Source organism: Mustelus asterias, chromosome 5 (genome assembly GCF_964213995.1).
Source record: "Mustelus asterias chromosome 5, sMusAst1.hap1.1, whole genome shotgun sequence".
NCBI lineage: Eukaryota > Metazoa > Chordata > Chondrichthyes > Carcharhiniformes > Triakidae > Mustelus > Mustelus asterias.
The window spans coordinates 845,519-866,171 of NC_135805.1; the positions used below are offsets into that span (position 1 = coordinate 845,519).

At 47.8% G+C, this 20,653-nt stretch overlaps 1 protein-coding gene across 1 annotated transcript in view; it reads right to left on the reverse strand.

The window, feature by feature from the left end:
• LOC144493935 (phosphofurin acidic cluster sorting protein 2-like) overlaps positions 1-20,653 on the reverse strand; it is a 410,987-nt gene that overhangs the window by 190,116 nt on the left and 200,218 nt on the right. The window contains exon 13 of the mRNA XM_078213510.1: positions 18,105-18,237. Coding sequence (XP_078069636.1) covers positions 18,105-18,237 — 133 coding nt within the window. The remainder of the gene's footprint in view (positions 1-18,104; positions 18,238-20,653) is intronic.

A 20,653-nucleotide genomic window follows, 5' to 3' on the forward strand; every position in this document is an offset into this window, starting at 1 on the left:
GGGGTACAAGTGTTTTAGGCGAGACAGAGGAGGGGCCAAAAGAGGTGGGGGAGTAGCGGTATTAGTTAGAAAGCATATTACAGCGGTGCAGAGGGAGGACAATTCAGAGGGGTCGTGTAACGAGTCACTCTGGGTGGAGCTCAGAAACAGGAAGGGCGCAGTCACTATGTTGGGGGTGTACTACAGGCCCCCCAACAGCCCAAGGGAAGTGGAAGAATGGATATGTCAGGAAATACTGGATAGGTGCAGGGAAAATAGGGTTGTTGTAGTGGGAGACTTCAATTTCTCTGGTATAGACTGGAAATCGCGTAGGGCTGGGAGTCTGAATGGGGAGGAATTCTTAAAATGCGTACAGGAAGGTTCTTTGGCACAATATGTAGATAGCCCGACTAGAGAGGGGGCTATACTGGACCTGGTACTGGGGAATGAGCCCGGTCAGGTCTTCAAAGTTTCGGTAGGGGAACATGTGGCAAATAGTGACCACAATTCTGTTAGCTTTAGGATAGTGATGGAAAAGGATGAGTGGTGTCCCAAGGGTAAGGTGTTGGATTGGGGGAAGGCTAACTTTAGTGGGATCAGGCAGAAATTGGCAGCTCTTGATTGGGAGAGGCTGTTTGAGGGTAAATCCACATCTGGTATGTGGGAGTCTTTTAAGGAACAGTTGTTAGGGCTACAGGACAGGCATGTGCCTGTAAAAAAGAAGGATAGGAAGGGTAGGATTCGAGAACCGTGGATAACCAGGGAAATTGAGGGATTGGTCCAAAAGAAAAGAGGCGTACATCAGGTCCAGGCAGCTAAAAACGGAGGGAGCTCTGGAGGAATACAGAGAAAGTAGGAAAGAACTCAAACGGGGAATTAGAAGGGCAAAAAGGGGTCACGAAATGTCCTTGGCAGACAGGATTAAGGAGAATCCCAAGGCATTTTATTCATACGTTAGGAACAAAAGGGTTGTCAGGGAAAAAATCGGACCTCTCAGGGACAAAAGTGGGGAATTATGCTTAGAGCCCAAAGAAGTAGGGGAGAGCCTAAATGAATTATTTGCGTCGGTATTCACAAAGGAGAGGGATGTGTTGACTGGGAGTGTCTCGGAGGGGAGTGTTGACCCGTTAGCGAAAATCTCCATTACAAGGGAGGAGGTGTTAGGTTTTTTAGGGAATATAAAGACTGACAAATCCCCAGGGCCTGATGGAATCTATCCAAGGCTGCTCAGGGAGACGAGAGATGAAATCGCTGGGCCTCTGACGCAAATCTTTGTCTCGTCACTGGACACAGGTGAGGTCCCAGAGGATTGGAGGATAGCTAATGTGGTCCCGTTATTTAAGAAGGGGAGGAAGGATAACCCGGGAAATTACAGGCTGGTGAGCTTGACGTCCGTGGTGGGGAAGTTGTTGGAGAGGATTCTTAGAGATAGGATGTATGCGCATTTAGAAAGGAACAAACTCATTAACGATAGCCAGCATGGTTTTGTGAGAGTGAGGTCATGCCTCACTAACCTGGTGGAGTTTTTTGAAGAAGTGACTAGAATGGTTGATGAGGGAAGGGCCGTGGATGTTGTCTATATGGACTTTAGTAAAGCGTTTGACAAAGTCCCTCATGGTAGGTTGGTGCAAAAGGTTGGATCTCATGGAATAAAGGGGGAGGTGGCTAGATGGGTGGAGAACTGGCTTGGTCACAGAAGACAGAGGGTGGTAGTGGAAGGGTCTTTTTCCGGCTGGATGCCTGTGACTAGTGGTGTTCACAGTAAGAAGTTTAACAACACCAGGTTAAAGTCCAACAGGTTTATTTGGTAGCAAAAGCCACACAAGCTTTCGAGGCTCTGAGCCCCTTCTTCAGGTGAGTGGGAATTCTGTTCACAAACAGAACTTATAAAGACACAGACTCAATTTACATGAATAATGGTTGGAATGCGAATACTTACAACTAATCCAGTCCCGAGGCATGGTACATTGGGGAAACTATGCAGACGCTGCGACAACGGATGAATGAACACCGCTCGACAATCACCAGGCAAGACTGTTCTCTTCCTGTTGGGGAGCACTTCAGCGGTCACGGGCATTCGGCCTCTGATATTCGGGTAAGCGTTCTCCAAGGCGGCCTTCGCGACACACGACAGCGCAGAGTCGCTGAGCAGAAACTGATAGCCAAGTTCCGCACACACAAGGACGGCCTCAACCGGGATATTGGGTTTATGTCACACTATTTGTAACTCCCACAGTTGCGTGGACCTGCAGAGTTTCACTGGCTGTCTTGTCTGGAGACAATACACATCTTTTTAGCCTGTCTTGATGCTCTCTCCACTCCCATTGTTTTGTTTCTTAAAGACTGGATTAGTTGTAAGTATTCCCATTCCAACCATTATTCATGTAAATTGAGTCTGTGTCTTTATAAGTTCTGTTTGTGAACAGAATTCCCACTCACCTGAAGAAGGGGCTCAGAGCCTCGAAAGCTTGTGTGGCTTTTGCTACCAAATAAACCTGTTGGACTTTAACCTGGTGTTGTTAAACTTCTTACTGTGTTTACCCCAGTCCAACGCCGGCATCTCCACATCATGACTAGTGGTGTTCCGCAGGGCTCTGTATTGGGACCTCTGCTGTTTGTGATTTATATAAACGACCTGGAAGAAGGTGTAACTGGGGTGATCAGCAAGTTTGTGGACGACACGAAAATGGCTGGACTTGCAGATAGTGAGGAACATTGTCAGAGGCTACAGAAGAATATAGATAGGCTGGAAATTTGGGCAAAGAAATGGCAGATGGAGTTCAATCCAGATAAATGCGAAGTGATGCATTTTGGTAGAACTAACGTAGGGGGAAGCTATACGATAAATGGCAGAACCATAAAGGGTGTAGATACGCAGAGGGACCTGGGTGTGCAAGTCCACAGATCCTTGAAGGTGACGTCACAGGTGGAGAAGGTAGTGAAGAAGGCATATGGCATGCTTGCCTTTATAGGACGGGGCATAAAGTATAAAAGTTGGGGTCTGATGTTGCAATTGTATAGAACGTTGGTTCGGCCGCATTTGGAATACTGCGCCCAGTTCTGGTCGCCACACTACCAGAAGAACGTGGAGGCTTTAGAGAGAGTGCAGTGGAGGTTTACCAGGATGTTGCCAGGTATGGAAGGGCTTAGTTATGAGGAGAGATTGGGTAAACTGGGGTTGTTCTCACTGGAAAGACGGAGGATGAGGGGTGACCTAATAGAGGTGTATAAAATTATGAAAGGCATAGATAGGGTGAACAGTGGGAAGCTTTTTCCCAGGTCGGTGGTGACGTTCACGAGGGGTCATAGGTTCAAGGTGAGGGGAGGGAGATTTAACACGGATATCAGAAGGACGTATTTTACACAGAGGGTGGTGGGGGCCTCGAATGCGTTGCCGGGCAAGGTGGTGGAGGCGGACACACTGGGAACGTTTAAGACTTATCTAGATAGCCACATGAACGGAGTGGGAATGGAGGGATACAAAAGAATGGTCTAGTTTGGACCAGGGAGCGGCGCGGGCTTGGAGGGCCGAAGGGCCTGTTCCTGTGCTGTATTGTTCTTTGTTCTTTTGTATTTAAAAAGTAAAAGAGTAAAGTGAGTATTCGTCCTCAGAGCCTGAGAATGGGGAGTTAATTGTAGATGATAAGGAAATGGCAGATGAAATGAGTAAATGTTTTGCTTTGGTTTTCACTCTCGAGGATTCCAGTAACATTCCAGTCATAGCTGTAAATCGGGAGGTGGAAGGGACAGAGGAACTTGGTGAAATTTCAATCACTGGGGAAGTGGTACTGAGCAAACTGATGGAGCTGCAGGCCGGCAAGACTCCGCATCCTGATGGACTTCATCCTAGGGTCTTAAATGAGGTGGCTAATGAGGTAGTCGCTGGAGTTGGTGTTAATTTTCCAAAATTCACTCGATTCTGGAACGATTCCATCAGACTGTAAAGTATCAAATCTAACCCCTCTATTCAAGAAAGGAGGGAGGCAGAACACAGGAAACTATTGGCCAGTTAGCCTGGTGTCTGTTGTGGGGAAGGTGTTTGAATCGAGCATTAAAGAGGTTATAGCTGGGAACTGATGGGAAATCAGGGTCATTGGGAAGTGTCAGCATGCTTTAGTGAAAGGGAAAGGTTAGGTGTTACTCTGTGGCATTCAGGCATCGATGGACAGTGCTAAAGTGCCCCCTGGGCAGTGTCAGGAGACCCAGGCTGGCACTGCCAGGGTGGCAATGACCAGGGGGAACAGCCACCGGCCCCAATCCTCTGGGGGGCCTCCATGGCTCCCCCTTCACTCCAGCGGGGTCAGGCCGCCAGCTCCCCACAAGTGGGGGGGGCTACACGAAACCCTCCTGGATTGACCACACTCCTCCCCCCCTTTCCAGGGTTGTGGGGGGCAGGAGGCTGGCGGGCCTGGAGATTTCAGTCCCGGGACGGCTAATGGGATTTACAATAAATGGAGATTCGTATTTACATAATTTATTCAGCTCTGTGTCAGGAATCGGCGTGGAGCTGACAGCTTTGCAAATCCGGTTGCCGGAGATGCGTAGGGGACGTGGCACCCAGCGGGGAGCCTGTGAAACGGCCTCCGCTCGAGTCTCCCAGCCCGCTGAACTACAACAGCAGCACAGCTGGGATGGGAGAATCGCCCCCAAACACTTTACTCTATAATGCATCCATCATCACAAAACACAGTCTTGTGTCCTGACAGCTCATTCACAATCTCTGTCTGTCACTTGTGAAGGGATGGTCACAGTACTCTGTTCTGGGACTGAGGCCGTGTAATAAAGTTTCTTCTGGCGTTTCTATTCAGCATCTTTTTCATTGAGCACATTATTGGATTAGTTCTTCTGCATTTCTATTCGTGTGACCAATTCAGAAATCCTGTTCTGGATGCAGCCTGTTTCCTTCTCTGCCTGATCTGCTGCATTGTCCAGCACTCTCCACACAACTCCTTCATTTACCAATCTCTTCCTTTTGTCTTCTGGAGCAGCCTTGCTACAAGTTAGCAAGGAATGAGCTGAAAAAGGGGCTTAGGAGAGCTAGGAGGGGACACGAGAAGTCCTTGGCGGGTCGGATCAAGGAAAACCCCAAGGCTTTTTACTCTTATGTGAGGAATAAAAGAATGACCAGGGTGAGGTTAGGGCCGGTCAAGGACAGTAGTGGGAACTTGTGTATGGAGTCAGTAGAGATAGGCGAGGTGATGAATGAATACTTTTCTTCAGTGTTCACCAAGGAGAGGGGCCATGTTTTTGAGGAAGAGAAGGTGTTACAGGCTAATAGGCTGGAGGAAATAGAGGTTCGGAGGGAGGATGTCCTGGCAGTTTTGAATAAACTGAAGGTCGATAAGTCCCCTGGGCCTGATGAAATGTATCCTAGGATTCTTTGGGAGGCAAGGGATGAGATTGCAGAGCCTTTGGCTTTGATCTTTGGGTCCTCGCTGTCCACGGGGATGGTGCCAGAGGACTGGAGAATGGCGAATGTTGTTCCTCTGTTTAAGAAAGGGAATAGAAATGACCCTGGTAATTATAGACCGGTTAGTCTTACTTCGGTGGTTGGTAAATTGATGGAAAAGGTCCTTCGGGATGGGATTTACGACCATTTAGAAAGATGCGGATTAATCCGGGATAGTCAGCACGGATTCGTGAAGGGCAAGTCGTGCCTCACAAATTTGATTGAATTATTTGAGGAGGTAACTAAGTGTGTTGATGAAGGTAGGGCAGTTGATGTCATATACATGGATTTTAGTAAGGCCTTTGATAAGGTCCTCCCATGGTCGGCTTATGATGAAAGTGAGGAGGTGTGGGATAGAGGGAAAGTTGGCCGATTGGATAGGTAACTGGCTGCCTGATCGAAGACAGAGGGTGGTGGTCGATGGAAAATTTTCGGATTGGAGGCAGGTTGCTAGCGGAGTGCCGCAGGGATCAGTGCTTGGTCCTCTGCTCTTTGTGATTTTTATTAATGACTTAGAGGGTTCTGAAGGGTGGATCAGTAAATTTGCTGATGACACCAAGATTGGTGGAGTAGTGGATGAGGTGGAGGGCTGTTGTAGGCTGCAAAGAGACATAGATAGGATGCAAAGCTGGGCTGAAAAATGGCAAATGGAGTTTAACCCTGATAAATGTGAGGTGATTCATTTTGGTAGAACTAATTTAAATGTGGATTACAGGGTCAAAGGTAGGGTTCTGAAGACTGTGGAGGAACAGAGAGATCTTGGGGTTCATATCCACAGATCTCTAAAGGTTGCCACTCAAGTGGATAGAGCTGTGAAGAAGGCCTATAGTGTGTTAGCTTTTATTAACAGGGGGTTGGAGTTTAAGAGCCGTGGGGCTATGCTGCAACTGTACAGGACCTTGGTGAGACCACATTTGGAGTATTGTGTGCTGTTCTGGTCACCTCACTATAGGAAGGATGTGGAAGCGCTGGAAAGAGAGCAGAGGAGATTTACCAGGATGCTGCCTGGTTTGGAGGGTAAGTCTTATGAGGAAAGGTTGCGGGAGCTAGGGCTGTTCTCTCTGGAGCGGAGGAGGCTGAGGGGAGACTTAATTGAGGTTTATAAAATGATGAAGGGGATAGATAGAGTGAACGTTCAAAGACTATTTCCTCGGGTGGATGGAGCTATTACAAGGGTGCATAATTATAGGGTTCGTGGTGGGAGGTACAGGAAGGATATCAGAGGTAGGTTCTTTACGCAGAGAGTGGTTGGGGTGTGGAATGGACTGCCTGCAGTGATAGTGGAGTCAGACACTTTAGGAACATTTAAGCGGTTATTGGATAGGCACATGGAGCGCACCAGGATGATAGGGAGTGGGATAGCTTGATATTGGTTTCAGATAAAGCTCGGCACAACATCGTGGGCCGAAGGGCCTGTTCTGTGCTGTACTGTTCTATGTTGAGCCAGTGTTCTGCTTGGACCGGAGCAGCTCTTTATCAAAGGACAAAGAACAAAGAACAATACAGCACAGGAACAGGCCCTTCGGCCCTCCAAGCCCACGCCGCTCCCTGGTCCAAACTAGACCATTCTTTTGTATCCCACCATTCCCACTCCGTTCATGTGGCTATCTAGATAAGTCTTCAATGTTCCCAGTGTGTCCGCCTCCACCACCTTGCCTGGCAGCGCATTCCAGGCCCCCACCACCCTCTGTGTAAAATACGTCCTTCTGATATCCGTGTTAAACCTCCCCCCCCTCACCTTGAACCTATGACCCCTCGTGAACGTCACCACCGGCCTGGGAAAAAGCTTCCCACCGTTCACCCTATCTATGCCTTTCATAATTTTATACTCCTCTATTAGGTCACTCCTCATCCTCCGTCTTTCCATAGAGGACAACCCCAGTTTACCCAATCTCTCCTCATAACTAAGCCCTTCCATACCAGGCAACATCCTGGTAAACCTCCTCTGCACTCTCTCTAAAGCCTCCACGTCCTTCTGGTAGTGTGGCGATTAGAACTGGGCGCAGTATTCCAAATGCGGCCGAACCAAAGTTCTATACAACTGCAAGATCAGACCCCAACTTTTATACTCTATGCCCCGTCCTATAAAGGCAAGCATGCCATATGCCTTCTTCACTACCTTCTCCACCTGTGACGTCACCTTCAAGGATCTGTGGACTTGCACACCCAGGTCCCTCTGTGTATCTACACCCTTTCTGGTTCTGCCATTTATCGTATAGCTCCCCCCTACATTAGTTCTACCAAAATGCATCACTTCGCATTTATCTGGATTCAACTCCATCTGCCATTTCTTTGCCCAAATTTCCAGCCTATCTATAGCCTTCTGTAGCCTCTGACAATGTTCCTCACTATCTGCAAGTCCAGCCATTTTCGTGTCGTCCACAAACTTGCTGATCACCCCAGTTACACCTTCTTCCAGATCGTTTATATAAATCACAAACAGCAGAGGTCCCAATACAGAGCCCTGCGGAACACCACCAGTCACAGGCATCCAGCCGGAAAAAGACCCTTCCACTACCACCCTCTGTCTTCTGTGACCAAGCCAGTTCTCCACCCATCTAGCCACCTCCCCCTTTATCCCATGAGATCCAACCTTTTGCACCAGCCTACCATGAGGGACTTTGTCAAACGCTTTACTAAAGTCCATATAGACGACATCCACGGCCCTTCCCTCATCAACCATTCTAGTCGCTTCTTCAAAAAACTCCACCAGGTTAGTGAGGCATGACCTCCCTCTCACAAAACCATGCTGACTATCGTTAATGAGTTTATTCCTTTCTAAATGCGCATACATCCTATCTCTAAGAATCCTCTCCAACAACTTCCCTACCACGGACGTCAAGCTCACCGGCCTATAATTTCCCGGGTTATCCTTCCTACCCTTCTTAAATAACGGGACCACATTAGCTATCCTCCAATCCTCTGGGACCTCACCTGTGTCCAGTGACGAGACAAAGATTTGCGTCAGAAGCAGAATATAGCTGCTTTCCCTCTGCCTGCATTTTGCTCACAGCCTCCAACAGCTACAGTTTGGCCTGAGCCAATTCCAGCTCCATCTCCTGCAGTTGTTTTTTTTATATAACTCTTCTCCTTTACTTTGATATTCGCCTCAAGTAGCAATAGATGGACTGACAGTTGTGGCGCTACTGTACCTTTAAGTAATGTATTTAGAGTACAGGTTCATAGCTCCTTGAAAGTGGAGTCACAGGTGGACAGAGTGGTGAAGAAGGCATTCAGCATGCTTGGTTTCATCGGTCAGAACATTGAATACAGGAGTTGGGACGTCTTGTTGAAGTTGTACAAGACATTGGTAAGGCCACACTTGGAATACTGTGTGCAGTTCTGGTCACCCTATTATAGAAAGGATATTATTAAACTAGAAAGAGTGCAGAAGAGATTTACTAGGATGCTACCGGGACTTGATGGTTTGAGTTATAAGGAGAGGCTGGATAGACTGGGACTTTTTCCTCTGGAGCATAGGAGGCTGAGGGGTGATCTTATAGAGGTCTATAAAATAATGAGGGGCATAGTTCAGCTAGATAGTCAATCTTTTCCCAAAGGTAGGAGAGTCTAAAACTAGAGGGCATAGGTTTAAGGTGAGAGAGGAGAGATACAAAAGTGTTCAGAGGGGCAATTTTTTCACACAGAGGGTGGTGAGTGTCTGGAACAAGCTGCCAGAGGTAGTAGTAGAGGCGGGTACAATTTTGTATTTTAGAAAGCATTTAGACAGTTACATGGGTAAGATGGGTATAGAGGGATATGGGCCAAATGCGGGCAGTTGGGACTAGCTTAATGGTTTAAAAAAAAGGCGGTTCGGACAAGTTGGGCTGAAGGGCCTGTTTCCATGCTGTAAACCTCTATGCCTCTGTGGGTTCTAAGCAGGCACCGAGCTGTCTGCTCAGAAGTCCTTTTATTGCTGATTAAATGGTTTAAATGGGGTTTTGTTTATTTTTACTCTGGGCCTAATGCAATGTTCGGGATTTTTATGGTCCTGAATTGTTTGAGAAAGAATGATTGACAGGTCAGATGACAGGAGTTCTTTCACTTCCAATTTGGGCTGATGGCTGCTGCTTTAGTTAGAAGGAGTTTTACTTCAAGCTGGATGCAGTGTTCCGTCTCTCTCTCCCTGGTATTCTAGGAAACTGTTCTGACTTCAACCTTGTCTGGGTGTGTGTCACAAAAGCTGCAGGACCCAACAACATCATGTGAATATTCTGATTTTCTGTGCTAAACCTGTGGCAGGTGAATGTCTATAAGGTGGTTTTGTTGTATTGGAACAGTATTTAGCTGTTAAGGTTTATACAATATCATGGTTTGTTTTGTTTGTAATTGGGAAAAGTTATTGCTAATTTTCTTTCTATACATGTTAACTATATTCTTAAATAAATTTTGTTTGATAAAAGCTCCCCAGTGGGTCATTTGAATCTTACCTGAAGTGAAGCATCTCATGCTCACTCCAGCCAAATTCAAATAGCAAAATCTATGATCCAGGCGAACTTCATGAAATACTTTGGAATTTCTGACCTGGATTATAACAGCATTCTAAATGGTTCCCCTTTGTGAAGAGAGTTCCCTGCAGTGAATGCAGTCTTCAAACTGTTTCCAAATTTGTTCCATCTCAGAATTTTCCTTGACACCTTCTGGACGGTATGTTTTGTCTGTCACCTTCCCAATCTCTCACTCAGTTGGGAGCTGATCTGTCTGTGTCTGATGATTAAGCCGTGCTTTTTAGTTTCTGGTTCTCCTTCTCAGTTTGTGTAAGTTTAATTCTTAGTCCATTACTTTTCTTTTGCAATCCATTCACTTTATCCATTTCTGAGTTTCTTCCAAGGTGAATCCCTCATTCCCTTCGAACAACATTTGGGAACAATCTCCCCCTTCTCACGATTTGCATGTTTTCAGACAACTGGGACATCACTTTTTGTAATTACAACAAACTACTTCAATGGTTCTTCTTCCTTCTTGTTATATTGATTAGACAATTCTCCTGAAACGCTAGCTTGTTCTCTCTTTGAGTTTGTCCATCGCTATACCCTCCTCAGCACCCTGGAACACCAGGCAATTTCTGTCCCTCTGCACAATGCCAATTTCTCCAGCTCATTCGTATGTTCCACACAACTGGTAGCTCGATCATTCCACTGGATCTCTAAAGGATTCCCAGAATGGCTCTGGTCTAATTTCTGCTTCAACAGTATGGAGACTCTTGTGTAGGTGATACAGAATGTCGTATACGGACCAAATCCTTGAGCAGCTTCATTCTGAGACCAGCGGTTCTCTCACCCATCACAAAACTGATGACCTGGGATATCCTTGGCTCTTCTGAAGTCCCATGCTATGACCTCTGTTGCTGAATTCTGCTTGTGCTTTCTCTCCCAATCCGTTTTACCTTTATTCCCATTTTCATAACTCCAGTCCCCTCACCACTTGCTGGTGACTGTTTTACTGTCTCACCCTAACTACGACTGTAACACTACATTCTGCACTCTCTCGCTTCCTTCTCTATGAACGGTATGCTTTGTCTGTATAGCGCGCAAGAAACTGTATGTTAATACCTGTGACAATAATAAATCAAATTAAATCAAAATCTTACTGGCCCGAGCAGGTTTCCAAGCTTCGTCTACCTTTTTCAGAGTGCTTGTCTTTTTGTTAGAGTTAGGCTGCTTCTCATTTAGATTACTGGTCACTTTTACCTGCTTTTCCATTTGCTGTAGCTCTTCCAACTCGTTTTCTTCTCTCTACACTCTTACTCCTTTTTCTGCTGTGGCTTATCTTACTTTCTGACTGATTACAGCTTTGTCATTTGCTTGTAGTTTATTGCTAAAATTTTCAAGGAACTTCTCATGCCAATACAAAAGTATGGGATGCATCTGAGTCTTATTGCCTTCACATCTTCATTTATTCATTTAGGGTCTTTCAGTGCCCATCCTCTGGGGCCATTTGCTCTCCTTCTTTGGGGTCTTTCAGTGCTCCATCCTCCAGAGTACTTTACTGCTTACTCTGAGTCTGGTGTTGCCTCTTCCTTGAGGGTTTATTACGTCCTCTAAGCTCCAGTGTTACCTCTTCTTTCAGATCTTTATTTCCTCTGCTGAGGTCTTGTGTTGCTTACAGACCCCCTGTTTAGAGTTACCCTCTATCTGGAATGATAGAGAAAATTAAAATGAAGATTGATTTGCCTTCAGGAGCAAGAGAAGTAAAACTTGAGCTGAAGGAAGAAGGACAGTTGTGTTTGAAGTAAAAAGAAGGTACACCCAGCTAGAAGAGGCAGTGTTCAGGTGTAAAGATAAAGTGAGCAGAGCCTGCAGGGGGTGGGGTAGAGACCCCAACACCGAGGGACTGCAGGCAGTGAAGATTAACACTTTTGGAACACAACTAGTCCTGTACCTGCTAGGAAGAAAGCTGAGAAGTTTTGTTTGAAAAAAGCAGCTAATGGTCCCAAGGGGAGAGTGCAGCAGTCAGTAGTCTTCTCAGATTTTCCTGTCCCTTGTCCCTTCTCGTGGTTGTTGCATTAAATGTTGCACAACTTTAAATGCACTCCCGCTTTAAGACTGTTGACTTTCCATTTTTTCACTGCCAAGCTGCTGTTTCTCTGTCTGGGCTTTTCCCACACATCTGGAGTCTTGGTGAGAAAGTGCAGCTCCTTTTTAGACTGTTAACTTCCCGCATCTTGGGGATAGCGATCATAATTCTATCTCCTTCACGATAGCATTGGAAAGAGATAGGATCAGGCAGGCTAGGAAAGTGTTTCTCTGGAGTAAAGGGAAATACAGTGTCATCAGGGAGGAAATTAGACGGGTAAATTGGAAGGAGGCATTCTTGGGGAAAAGTACCGAAGGAAAGTGGAGGATTTTCAAGGAATGTTTGTCTGGAGCTCTGCATGACAACGTTCTGATGAGACAGGGGGGTGTTGGTAGGGTACGGGAACCGTGGTGCACGAAGGTTGTGATGAACCTGGTGAATAAGAAAAGAGAGGCGTACAGAAGGTTCAGAGAGCTAGGAGGTGTTAAGGATTTAGAGGAGTATACGGGATGTAGGAAGGAGCTTAAGAAGGAAATTAGGAGAGCGAGAAGGGGTCATGAGAAGGCCTTGGCGGGTAAGATTAAGGAGAATCCCAAGGCTTTCTACAAATATGTCAAGAGTAAAAGGATGAGATGTGAAGGCATAGGACCCTTAAAAGGTGAAGGGGGAAAAGTTTGTGCGGAACCGTTAGAAATGGCGGAGCTGCTTAATGAATACTTTACCTCGGTATTCACGGTGGAAAGGGATCTGGGTGGTTGTACTGCTGGTTTGCGGTGGACAGAAAGGATCGAGCATGTGGACATAAAGAAAGAGGATGTGTTGGAACTATTGAATGGCATCAAGGTTGGTAAGTCGCCGGGACCGGATGGGATGTACCCCAGGTTACTGTGGGAGGCGAGGGAGGAGATTGCGGAGCCTTTGGCGATGATCTTTGCATCGTCGATGGAGACGGGAGAGGTTCCGGAGGATTGGAGGATTGCAGATGTGGTCCCTATATTCAAGAAAGGGAACAGGGACAGCCCGGGAAATTACCGACCGGTGAGTCTAACCTCAGTGGTTGGTAAGTTGATGGAGAGGATCCTGAGAGACAGGATTTATGATCATCTAGAGAGGTTTAGTATGATCAAAAGTAGTCAGCACGGCTTTGTCAAGGGCAGGTCGTGCCTTACGAGCCTGGTTGAGTTCTTTGAAAATGTGACCAAACACATTGACGAAGGAAGAGCGGTGGATGTGGTCTATATGGACTTCAGCAAGGCGTTCGATAAGGTCCCCCATGCAAGACTTCTTGAGAAAGTGAGAGGGCATGGGATCCAAGGGGCTGTTGCCTTGTGGATCCAGAACTGGCTTGCCTGCAGAAGGCAGAGAGTGGCTGTGGAGGGGTCTTTCTCTGCATGGAGGTCAGTGACCAGTGGAGTGCCCCAGGGATCTGTTCTGGGACCCTTGCTGTTTGTCATTTTCATAAATGACCTGGATGAGGAAGTGGAGGGATGGGTTGGTAAGTTTGCTGACGACACCAAGGTAGGTGGTGTTGTGGATAGTTTGGAGGGATGTCAGAAGTTGCAGCGAGACATAGATAGAATGCAAGACTGGGCGGAGAAGTGGCAGATGGACTTCAACCCGGATAAGTGTGTGGTGATCCATTTTGGCAGATCCAATGGGATGAAGCAGCAGTATAATATGAAGGGTACCATTCTTAGCAGTGTAGAGGATCAGAAGGACCTTGGGGTCCGGGTCCATAGGACTCTTAAATCGGCCTCGCAGGTGGAGGATGCGGTCAAGAAGGCATACGGCGTGCTGGCCTTCATTAATCGAGGGATTGAGTTTAGGAGTCGGGAGATAATGCTGCAGCTTTATAGGACCCTGGTTAGACCCCACTTGGAGTATTGCGCGCAGTTCTGGTCACCTCATTACAGGAAAGATGTTGAAGCCATTGAAAGGGTGCAGAGGAGATTTACAAGGATGTTGCCTGGATTGGGGGGCATGCCTTATGAGGATAGGTTGAGGGAGCTTGGTCTCTTCTCCCTGGAGAGACGAAGGATGAGAGGTGACCTGATAGAGGTTTACAAGATGTTGAGAGGTCTGGATAGGGTAGACTCTCAGAGGCTATTTCCAAGGGCTGAAATGGTTGCTACGAGAGGACACAGGTTTAAGGTGCTGGGGGGTAGGTACAGAGGAGATGTCAGGGGTAAGTTTTTCACTCAGAGGGTGGTGGGTGAGTGGAATCGGCTGACGTCGGTGGTGGTGGTGGAGGCAAACTCAATAGGGTCTTTTAAGAGACTTCTGGATGAGTACATGGGATTTAATGGGATTGAGGGCTATAGATAGGCCTAGAGGTAGGGATATGATCAGCGCAACTTGTGGGCCGAAGGGCCTGTTTGTGCTGTGGCTTTCTATGTTCTATGTTTTTGTTAGAAGACTTCCACAAGGATTTCTGCAGTTTTCTTATTTTTGCCGGCTGGAACGTCTGCTTTTCTCTCCTCTCCCGATGCGGTTCTTTTTGTTAATTTCACTACTGACTGCTGCACTCTCCACTTGGGACCATTAGCTGCTTCTTTCAAACAAAACTTCTCAGCTTTCTTCCTAGCAGGTACAGGACTAGTTGTGTTCCAAAAGTGTTAATCTTCACTGCCTGCAGTCCCTCGGTGTTGGGGTCTCTACCCCCCACCCCCTTCAGGCTCTGCTCACTTTATCTTTACACCTGAACACTGCCTCTTCTAGCTGGGTGTACCTTCTTTTTACTTCAAACACAACTGTCCTTCTTCCTTCAGCTCAAGTTTTACTTCTCTTGCTCCTGAAGGCAAATCAATCTTCATTTTAATTTTCTCCATCATTCCAAACCTCTTAACTCGTCAGCCATACCGAGTTTTGTTACTTTGTCTGTGCCTCAGAGTCTGGCACTACCTTAGAATCATAGAATCTTACAGTGCAGAAGGAGGCCATTCAGCCCTTCGAGTCTGCACCGACCACAATCCCACCCAGGCCCTATCCCCATGACCCCATGCATTTACCCTAGCTAATCCCCCAGACACTAAGGGGCAATTTAGCATGACCAATCCACCTAACCGCACATCTTTGGACTGTGGGAGGAAACCGGAGCACCCGGAGGAAACCCACGCAGACACGTGGAGAACGTGCAGACTCCACACAGACGGTGACCCAAGCTGGGAATTGAACCTGGATTCCTGGCGCTGTGAGGCAGCAGTGCTCACCACTGTGCTACTGTGCCACCTGGACAACTCTCTCTGAATCTATTCCACAGAAAAGTCACTTGGGTGGGCATCCCTCATTTCCAAACTTCCATTAAATTGGGTACTCACAGGTAGTCTGTGCCATCCATCTCATCCAATACGCTGCCAATATTTTATGCAGTAACACTCAGGTGATGTTCAGAGATTTCAGACTTTGTTAGGGACTAAAGGTATTTATTGAATCAGAGAAATTAGGTACAGGGGTTTGCAGCCTTAGGCTGCCTTCATGAAGCCTATCCAGTTACTCCAATCTTTACATGCTTACTACATGGCTTCCAGATATACTCTACCCAAGAGAGGACTCTACCCGAGAGAGGACTCTGCCCTCTGGGGTGATCACTCACTCTCAGTTCCCATTGATTCCTCATGTCAGGTGACCCTCGTCTGCTGAACTACCTTAAAGAGACAGATATCACAATCATTACAGATGGAGTTTAATCCGGATAAATGCGAAGTGATGCATTTTGGAAGAAATAACGTAGGGAGGAGTTATACAATAAATGGCAGAGTCATCAGGAGTATAGAAACACAGAGGGACCTGGGTGTGCAAGTCCACAAATCCTTGAAGGTGGCAACACAGGTGGAGAAGGTGGTGAAGAAGGCATATGGTATGCTTGCCTTTATAGGACGGGGTATAGAGTATAAAAGCTGGAGTCTGATGTTGCGGCTGTATAGAACGCTGGTTAGGCCACATTTGGAGTACTGCGTCCAGTTCTGGTCGCCGCACTACCAGAAGGACGTGGAGGCATTAGAGAGAGTGCAGAGAAGGTTTACCAGGATGTTGCCTGGTATGGAGGGTCTTAGCTATGAGGAGAGATTGGGTAAACTGGGGTTGTTCTCCCTGGAAAGACGGAGAATGAGGGGAGATCTAATAGAGGTGTACAAGATTATGAAGGGGATAGATAGGGTGAACGGTGGGAAGCTTTTTCCCAGGTCGGAGGTGACGATCACGAGGGGTCACGGGCTCAAGGTGAGAGGGGCGAAGTATAACTCAGATATTAGAGGGATGTTTTTTACACAGAGGGTGGTGGGGGCCTGGAATGCGCTGCCAAGTAGGGTGGTGGAGGCAGGCACGCTGACATCGTTTAAGATTTACCTGGATAGTCACATGAGCAGCCTGGGAATGGAGGGATACAAACGATTGGTCTAGTTGGACCAAGGAGCGGCACAGGCTTGGAGGGCCGAAGGGCCTGTTTCCTGTGCTGTACTGTTCTTTGTTCTTTATTACACTGGGAATCCTGCAGCGAGTAACTCACCTCCTGACTCCCCAAAGCCTGTCCACCATCTACAAGGAACAAGTCAGGAGTGTGATGGAATACTCCCCACTTGCCTGGATGGGTGCAGCTCCAACAACACTCAAGAAGCTCGACACCATCCAGGACAAAGCAGCCCCGCTTGATTGGCACCACATCTACAAACACCCACTCCCTCCACCACCGACGCTCAGTAGCAGCAGTGTGTACTATCTACAGGATGCACTGCAGCAATTCACCAAGGTTCCTTGGCAGCACCTTCCAAATCCACAACTGCTACCATCTAGAAGGACAAGAGCAGCAAATACCTAGGAACACCACCACCTGGAGACTCAAGTCACTTACCGTCCTGACTTGGAAATATATCGCCGTTCCTTCACTGTCTCTGGGTCAAAATCTGGAATTCCCTCCCTAACAGCACTGTGTGTGTACCTACACCACGGGACTGCAGAGATTCAAGAAGGCAGCTCACCACCACCTTCTCAAGGGCAACTAGGGATGGGCAATAAATGCCAGCCAGCGACGCCCACATGTAGATGAATTTTAAAGAATGTTTAAATGGGTCTTACTAAGGGGCAGGAAGGAATGAGTGGAGTCCCACTGGGGCCTCAATATTTTACAATTTATGTCAATGACTTTGATGATGGGAGCAAAGGCGTGGTAGCTAAATTTACAGATGATACAAAGATAATTAGTAAAGGACTTTGTGGCATAAGGAGGTTGTAGACAGATATAAATCGCTTGCGTGAATAGGCAAAATTTGACAGATGGTGTGTAATGTGGCAGAATGTGAAACTGTTCACTTTGACATGACAAATAAAAAAAGCAGAGTATTTAAATGGCAAAAGGCTGCTCAATTCCAAAGTGCAGAGGGATCTGGGTGTTCGAGTGCACCTGTCACAATAAGTTAGTATGCAGATCAGGAAGTAATCAGGAAGGCGAATGGAATGCTGTCCTTTATTACGAGAGGAATTGAACATAAAGATAAGGGTGTTGATGCTTCAGTTATACAGGGCATTGGCGAGACCACATCTCTAACACCGCGTGCAGTCTTAGTCTCCTTCGTTAGGGAAGGATGGAAATACATTGCAGGCGGTTCAGAGGAGGTTTACTGGATTGATCCCTGGAGTGAGTGAGTTGTCTGATGAGGAAAGGTTGGACAGGCTGGACTTGTTTCCACTGGAGTTTAGAAGAGTGAGGGGTGACCCGAGTGATATTGACCAGGTGGATGTGGAAAGGATGGTTCATCTTGTGAGAGACTCCAGAATGAACGGGGCACTTTTTTAAAATTAGGGGTCGCCCTTTTAGGGCAGAGATGAACTCTCTGCCTCGGAAGGCAGCGGAGGCAGAGTCACTGAATATTTTTAAGGTGGATTGATTTCCTTGCCGAACAAGAATGTAAGATTATAGGGGGAGATGGGAATGTTGAAGCTGAATGGCAGGGCAGGCTGCAGCGAATGAATGGCTTGCTTCTGCTCAGATTTTGTATCTGAGGGTTAGTACCACTGTCTGGGCTCTGACAGTAAGGATGGCTTCTTGGACAAGATACTGGAGGTTGGCTGATGCCTACGCAACCGTATCGCAGCAAGGCAGTGGCTCCATGAGATGGGGGCTAAACTGTGGAAGGGGTGCGGGAAGAAATCCGGTATTCTGATTAACCTGAGTGTTGAATCTGGAGTCTGGCAAGCACTCGCTGTCGAAACTGCCGGCTCTGTCACCTTGTATCTTTGAACTGTGCCGATCTTTCAGTGAAGTACTCCTGGGTCTTCGCAGCTGTCTACTTTCTGACTTACTGAATGGGGGAAATAACAAGAATGACTTCAGTAGTTCTTGTGAGAATAAAGATGTATCCCTAAATCAGGAAACATTAGGATTAACTTCTGGGTGCTGCAGATATTTTCACATTATAGTGGAGGGGCTTGCCACAATTCTGGGACATTTTGTGTTACCATGAGAAGACAGACCTGTCCAAACTGCAGCCCCATGAGGCTCTGAAGCTCTTGCAGCAACCAGTGGACTCAGTATCCACTCACTCCACCACCTAAAAGGACAAGCACGGCACATGTATGGGAATACCACTGAACTTGGATCTATACTGCCGTTCCTTCATTGTCACTGGATTGAAGTCCTGGAACTGCAGTGGGAGTACCTGCACCACACGGACTGCAGAGGTTCAGGAAGTGGGCCTCATGGAGCGCTCCGAATCTTAGCAGTACAGGCCAGCACTTATTGTCCATCTCCAGCTACCCCTTCAGAAGATGGTGATGAGGCCCACTGCTCACAGTTTTCACAGCCCTCTATGAAGAAATTGAGCCCTCTATGTTTCTCCAGCCCTGTGAAAAAGTCTAATAAACCCACCCAGCTCAGGGCAACTAGGGGATGGCCACATAACGTGTTCACACTGATCCCGAGGACAGAATGGCGATCATAACCAGGCAAGATCAGCAACTGGATAAACATCAGCTACAGGGAGTCCTGGCACCAACAAACAAAGAGCTTGGACAGGCTGATTTTGAAGAGCAGACAGAAACAGGAAATTAACCCATCTTCTGCAGCCTCAATATCTTTATGGCAGAGCAGTTACAGTGGACATACTGAAATAGCTCTGATAGGTTTTCACACATGTAATGAAGAATGAGGATGACAGTTAAGGAACAGGAGGTAAGGAATGGAATACTCTGAGAAAAAGCACATGGAGCTTACTTCAGGGAATTTACACTTATAATTAAAACACACGTGTAGGTGGGGAGATTGGCCAAGAGTGGGCAAAGATATCGGGAACAGGTGGGTGTGGGTTATGGGGAGGAGATAGTAGAGCGATATGGGGAAGGGGTGGTTTGGGGATATGGGGAAGGGGTGGTTTGGGGATATGGGAAAGGAGTGGTTTGGGGATATGGAGAGGGGGTGGTTTGGGGATATGGAAAAGGGTGGTTTGGAGATATGAGGAAGGGGTGGTTTGGGGATATGGAAAAGGGTGGTTTGGGGATACGGGGAAGGGGTGGTTTGGGGATACGGGGAAGGGGTGGTTTGGGGATATGGAAAAGGGTGGTTTGGGGATACGGGGAAGGGGTGGTTTGGGGATACGGAGAGGGGGTGGTTTGGGGATACGGAGAGGGGGTGGTTTGGGGATATGGAAAAGGGTGGTTTGGGGATATGGGGAAGGGGTGGTTTGGGGATACGGAGAGGGGGTGGTTTGGGGATATGGAGAGGGGGTGGTTTGGGGATATGGAGAGGGGGTGGTTTGGGGATATGGGGAAGGGGTGGTTTGGGGATATGGGGAAGGGGTGGTTTGGGGATATGGGGAAGGGGTGGTTTGGGGATATGGAGAGGGGGTGATTTGGGGATATGGGGAAGGGGTGGTTTGGGGATATGGAGAGGGGGTGGTTTGGGGATATGGGGAAGGGGTGGTTTGGGGATATGGGGAAGGGGTGGTTTGGGGATATGGGGAAGGGGTGGTTTGGGGATATGGAGAGGGGGTGGTTTGGGGATATGGGGAAGGGGTGGTTTGGGGATATGGGGAAGGGGTGGTTTGGGGATATGAGGAAGGGGTGGTTTGGGGATATGGAGAGGGGGTGGTTTGGGGATATGGAGAGGGGGTGGTTTGGGGATATGAGGAAGGGGTGGTTTGGGAATATGGGGAAGGGGTGGTTTGGGGATATGGGGAAGGGGTGGTTTGGGGATATGAGGAAGGGGTGGTTTGGGGATATGGAGAGGGGGTGGTTTGGGGATATGGGGAAGGGGTGGTTTGGGGATATGGGGAAGGGGTGGTTTGGGGATATGAGGAAGGGGTGGTTTGGGGATATGGAGAGGGGGTGGTTTGGGGATATGGAGAGGGGGTGGTTTGGGGATATGAGGAAGGGGTGGTTTGGGGATATGGAGAGGGGGTGGTTTGGGGATACGGGGAAGGGGTGGTTTGGGGATATGGGGAAGGGGTGGTTTGGGGATATGGAGAGGGGGTGGTTTGGGGATATGGGGAAGGGGTGGTTTGGGGATATGGGGAAGGGGTGGTTTGGGGATATGGGGAAGGGGTGGTTTGGGGATATGGGGAAGGGGTGGTTTGGGGAAATGAAGAGGGGGTGGTTTGGGGATATGGAGAGGGGGTGGTTTGGGGATATGGGGAAGGGGTGGTTTGGGGATATGGAGAGGAGGTGGTTTGGGGATATGGGGAAGGGGTGGTTTGGGAATATGGAGAGGCGTGCGTGGGAGAT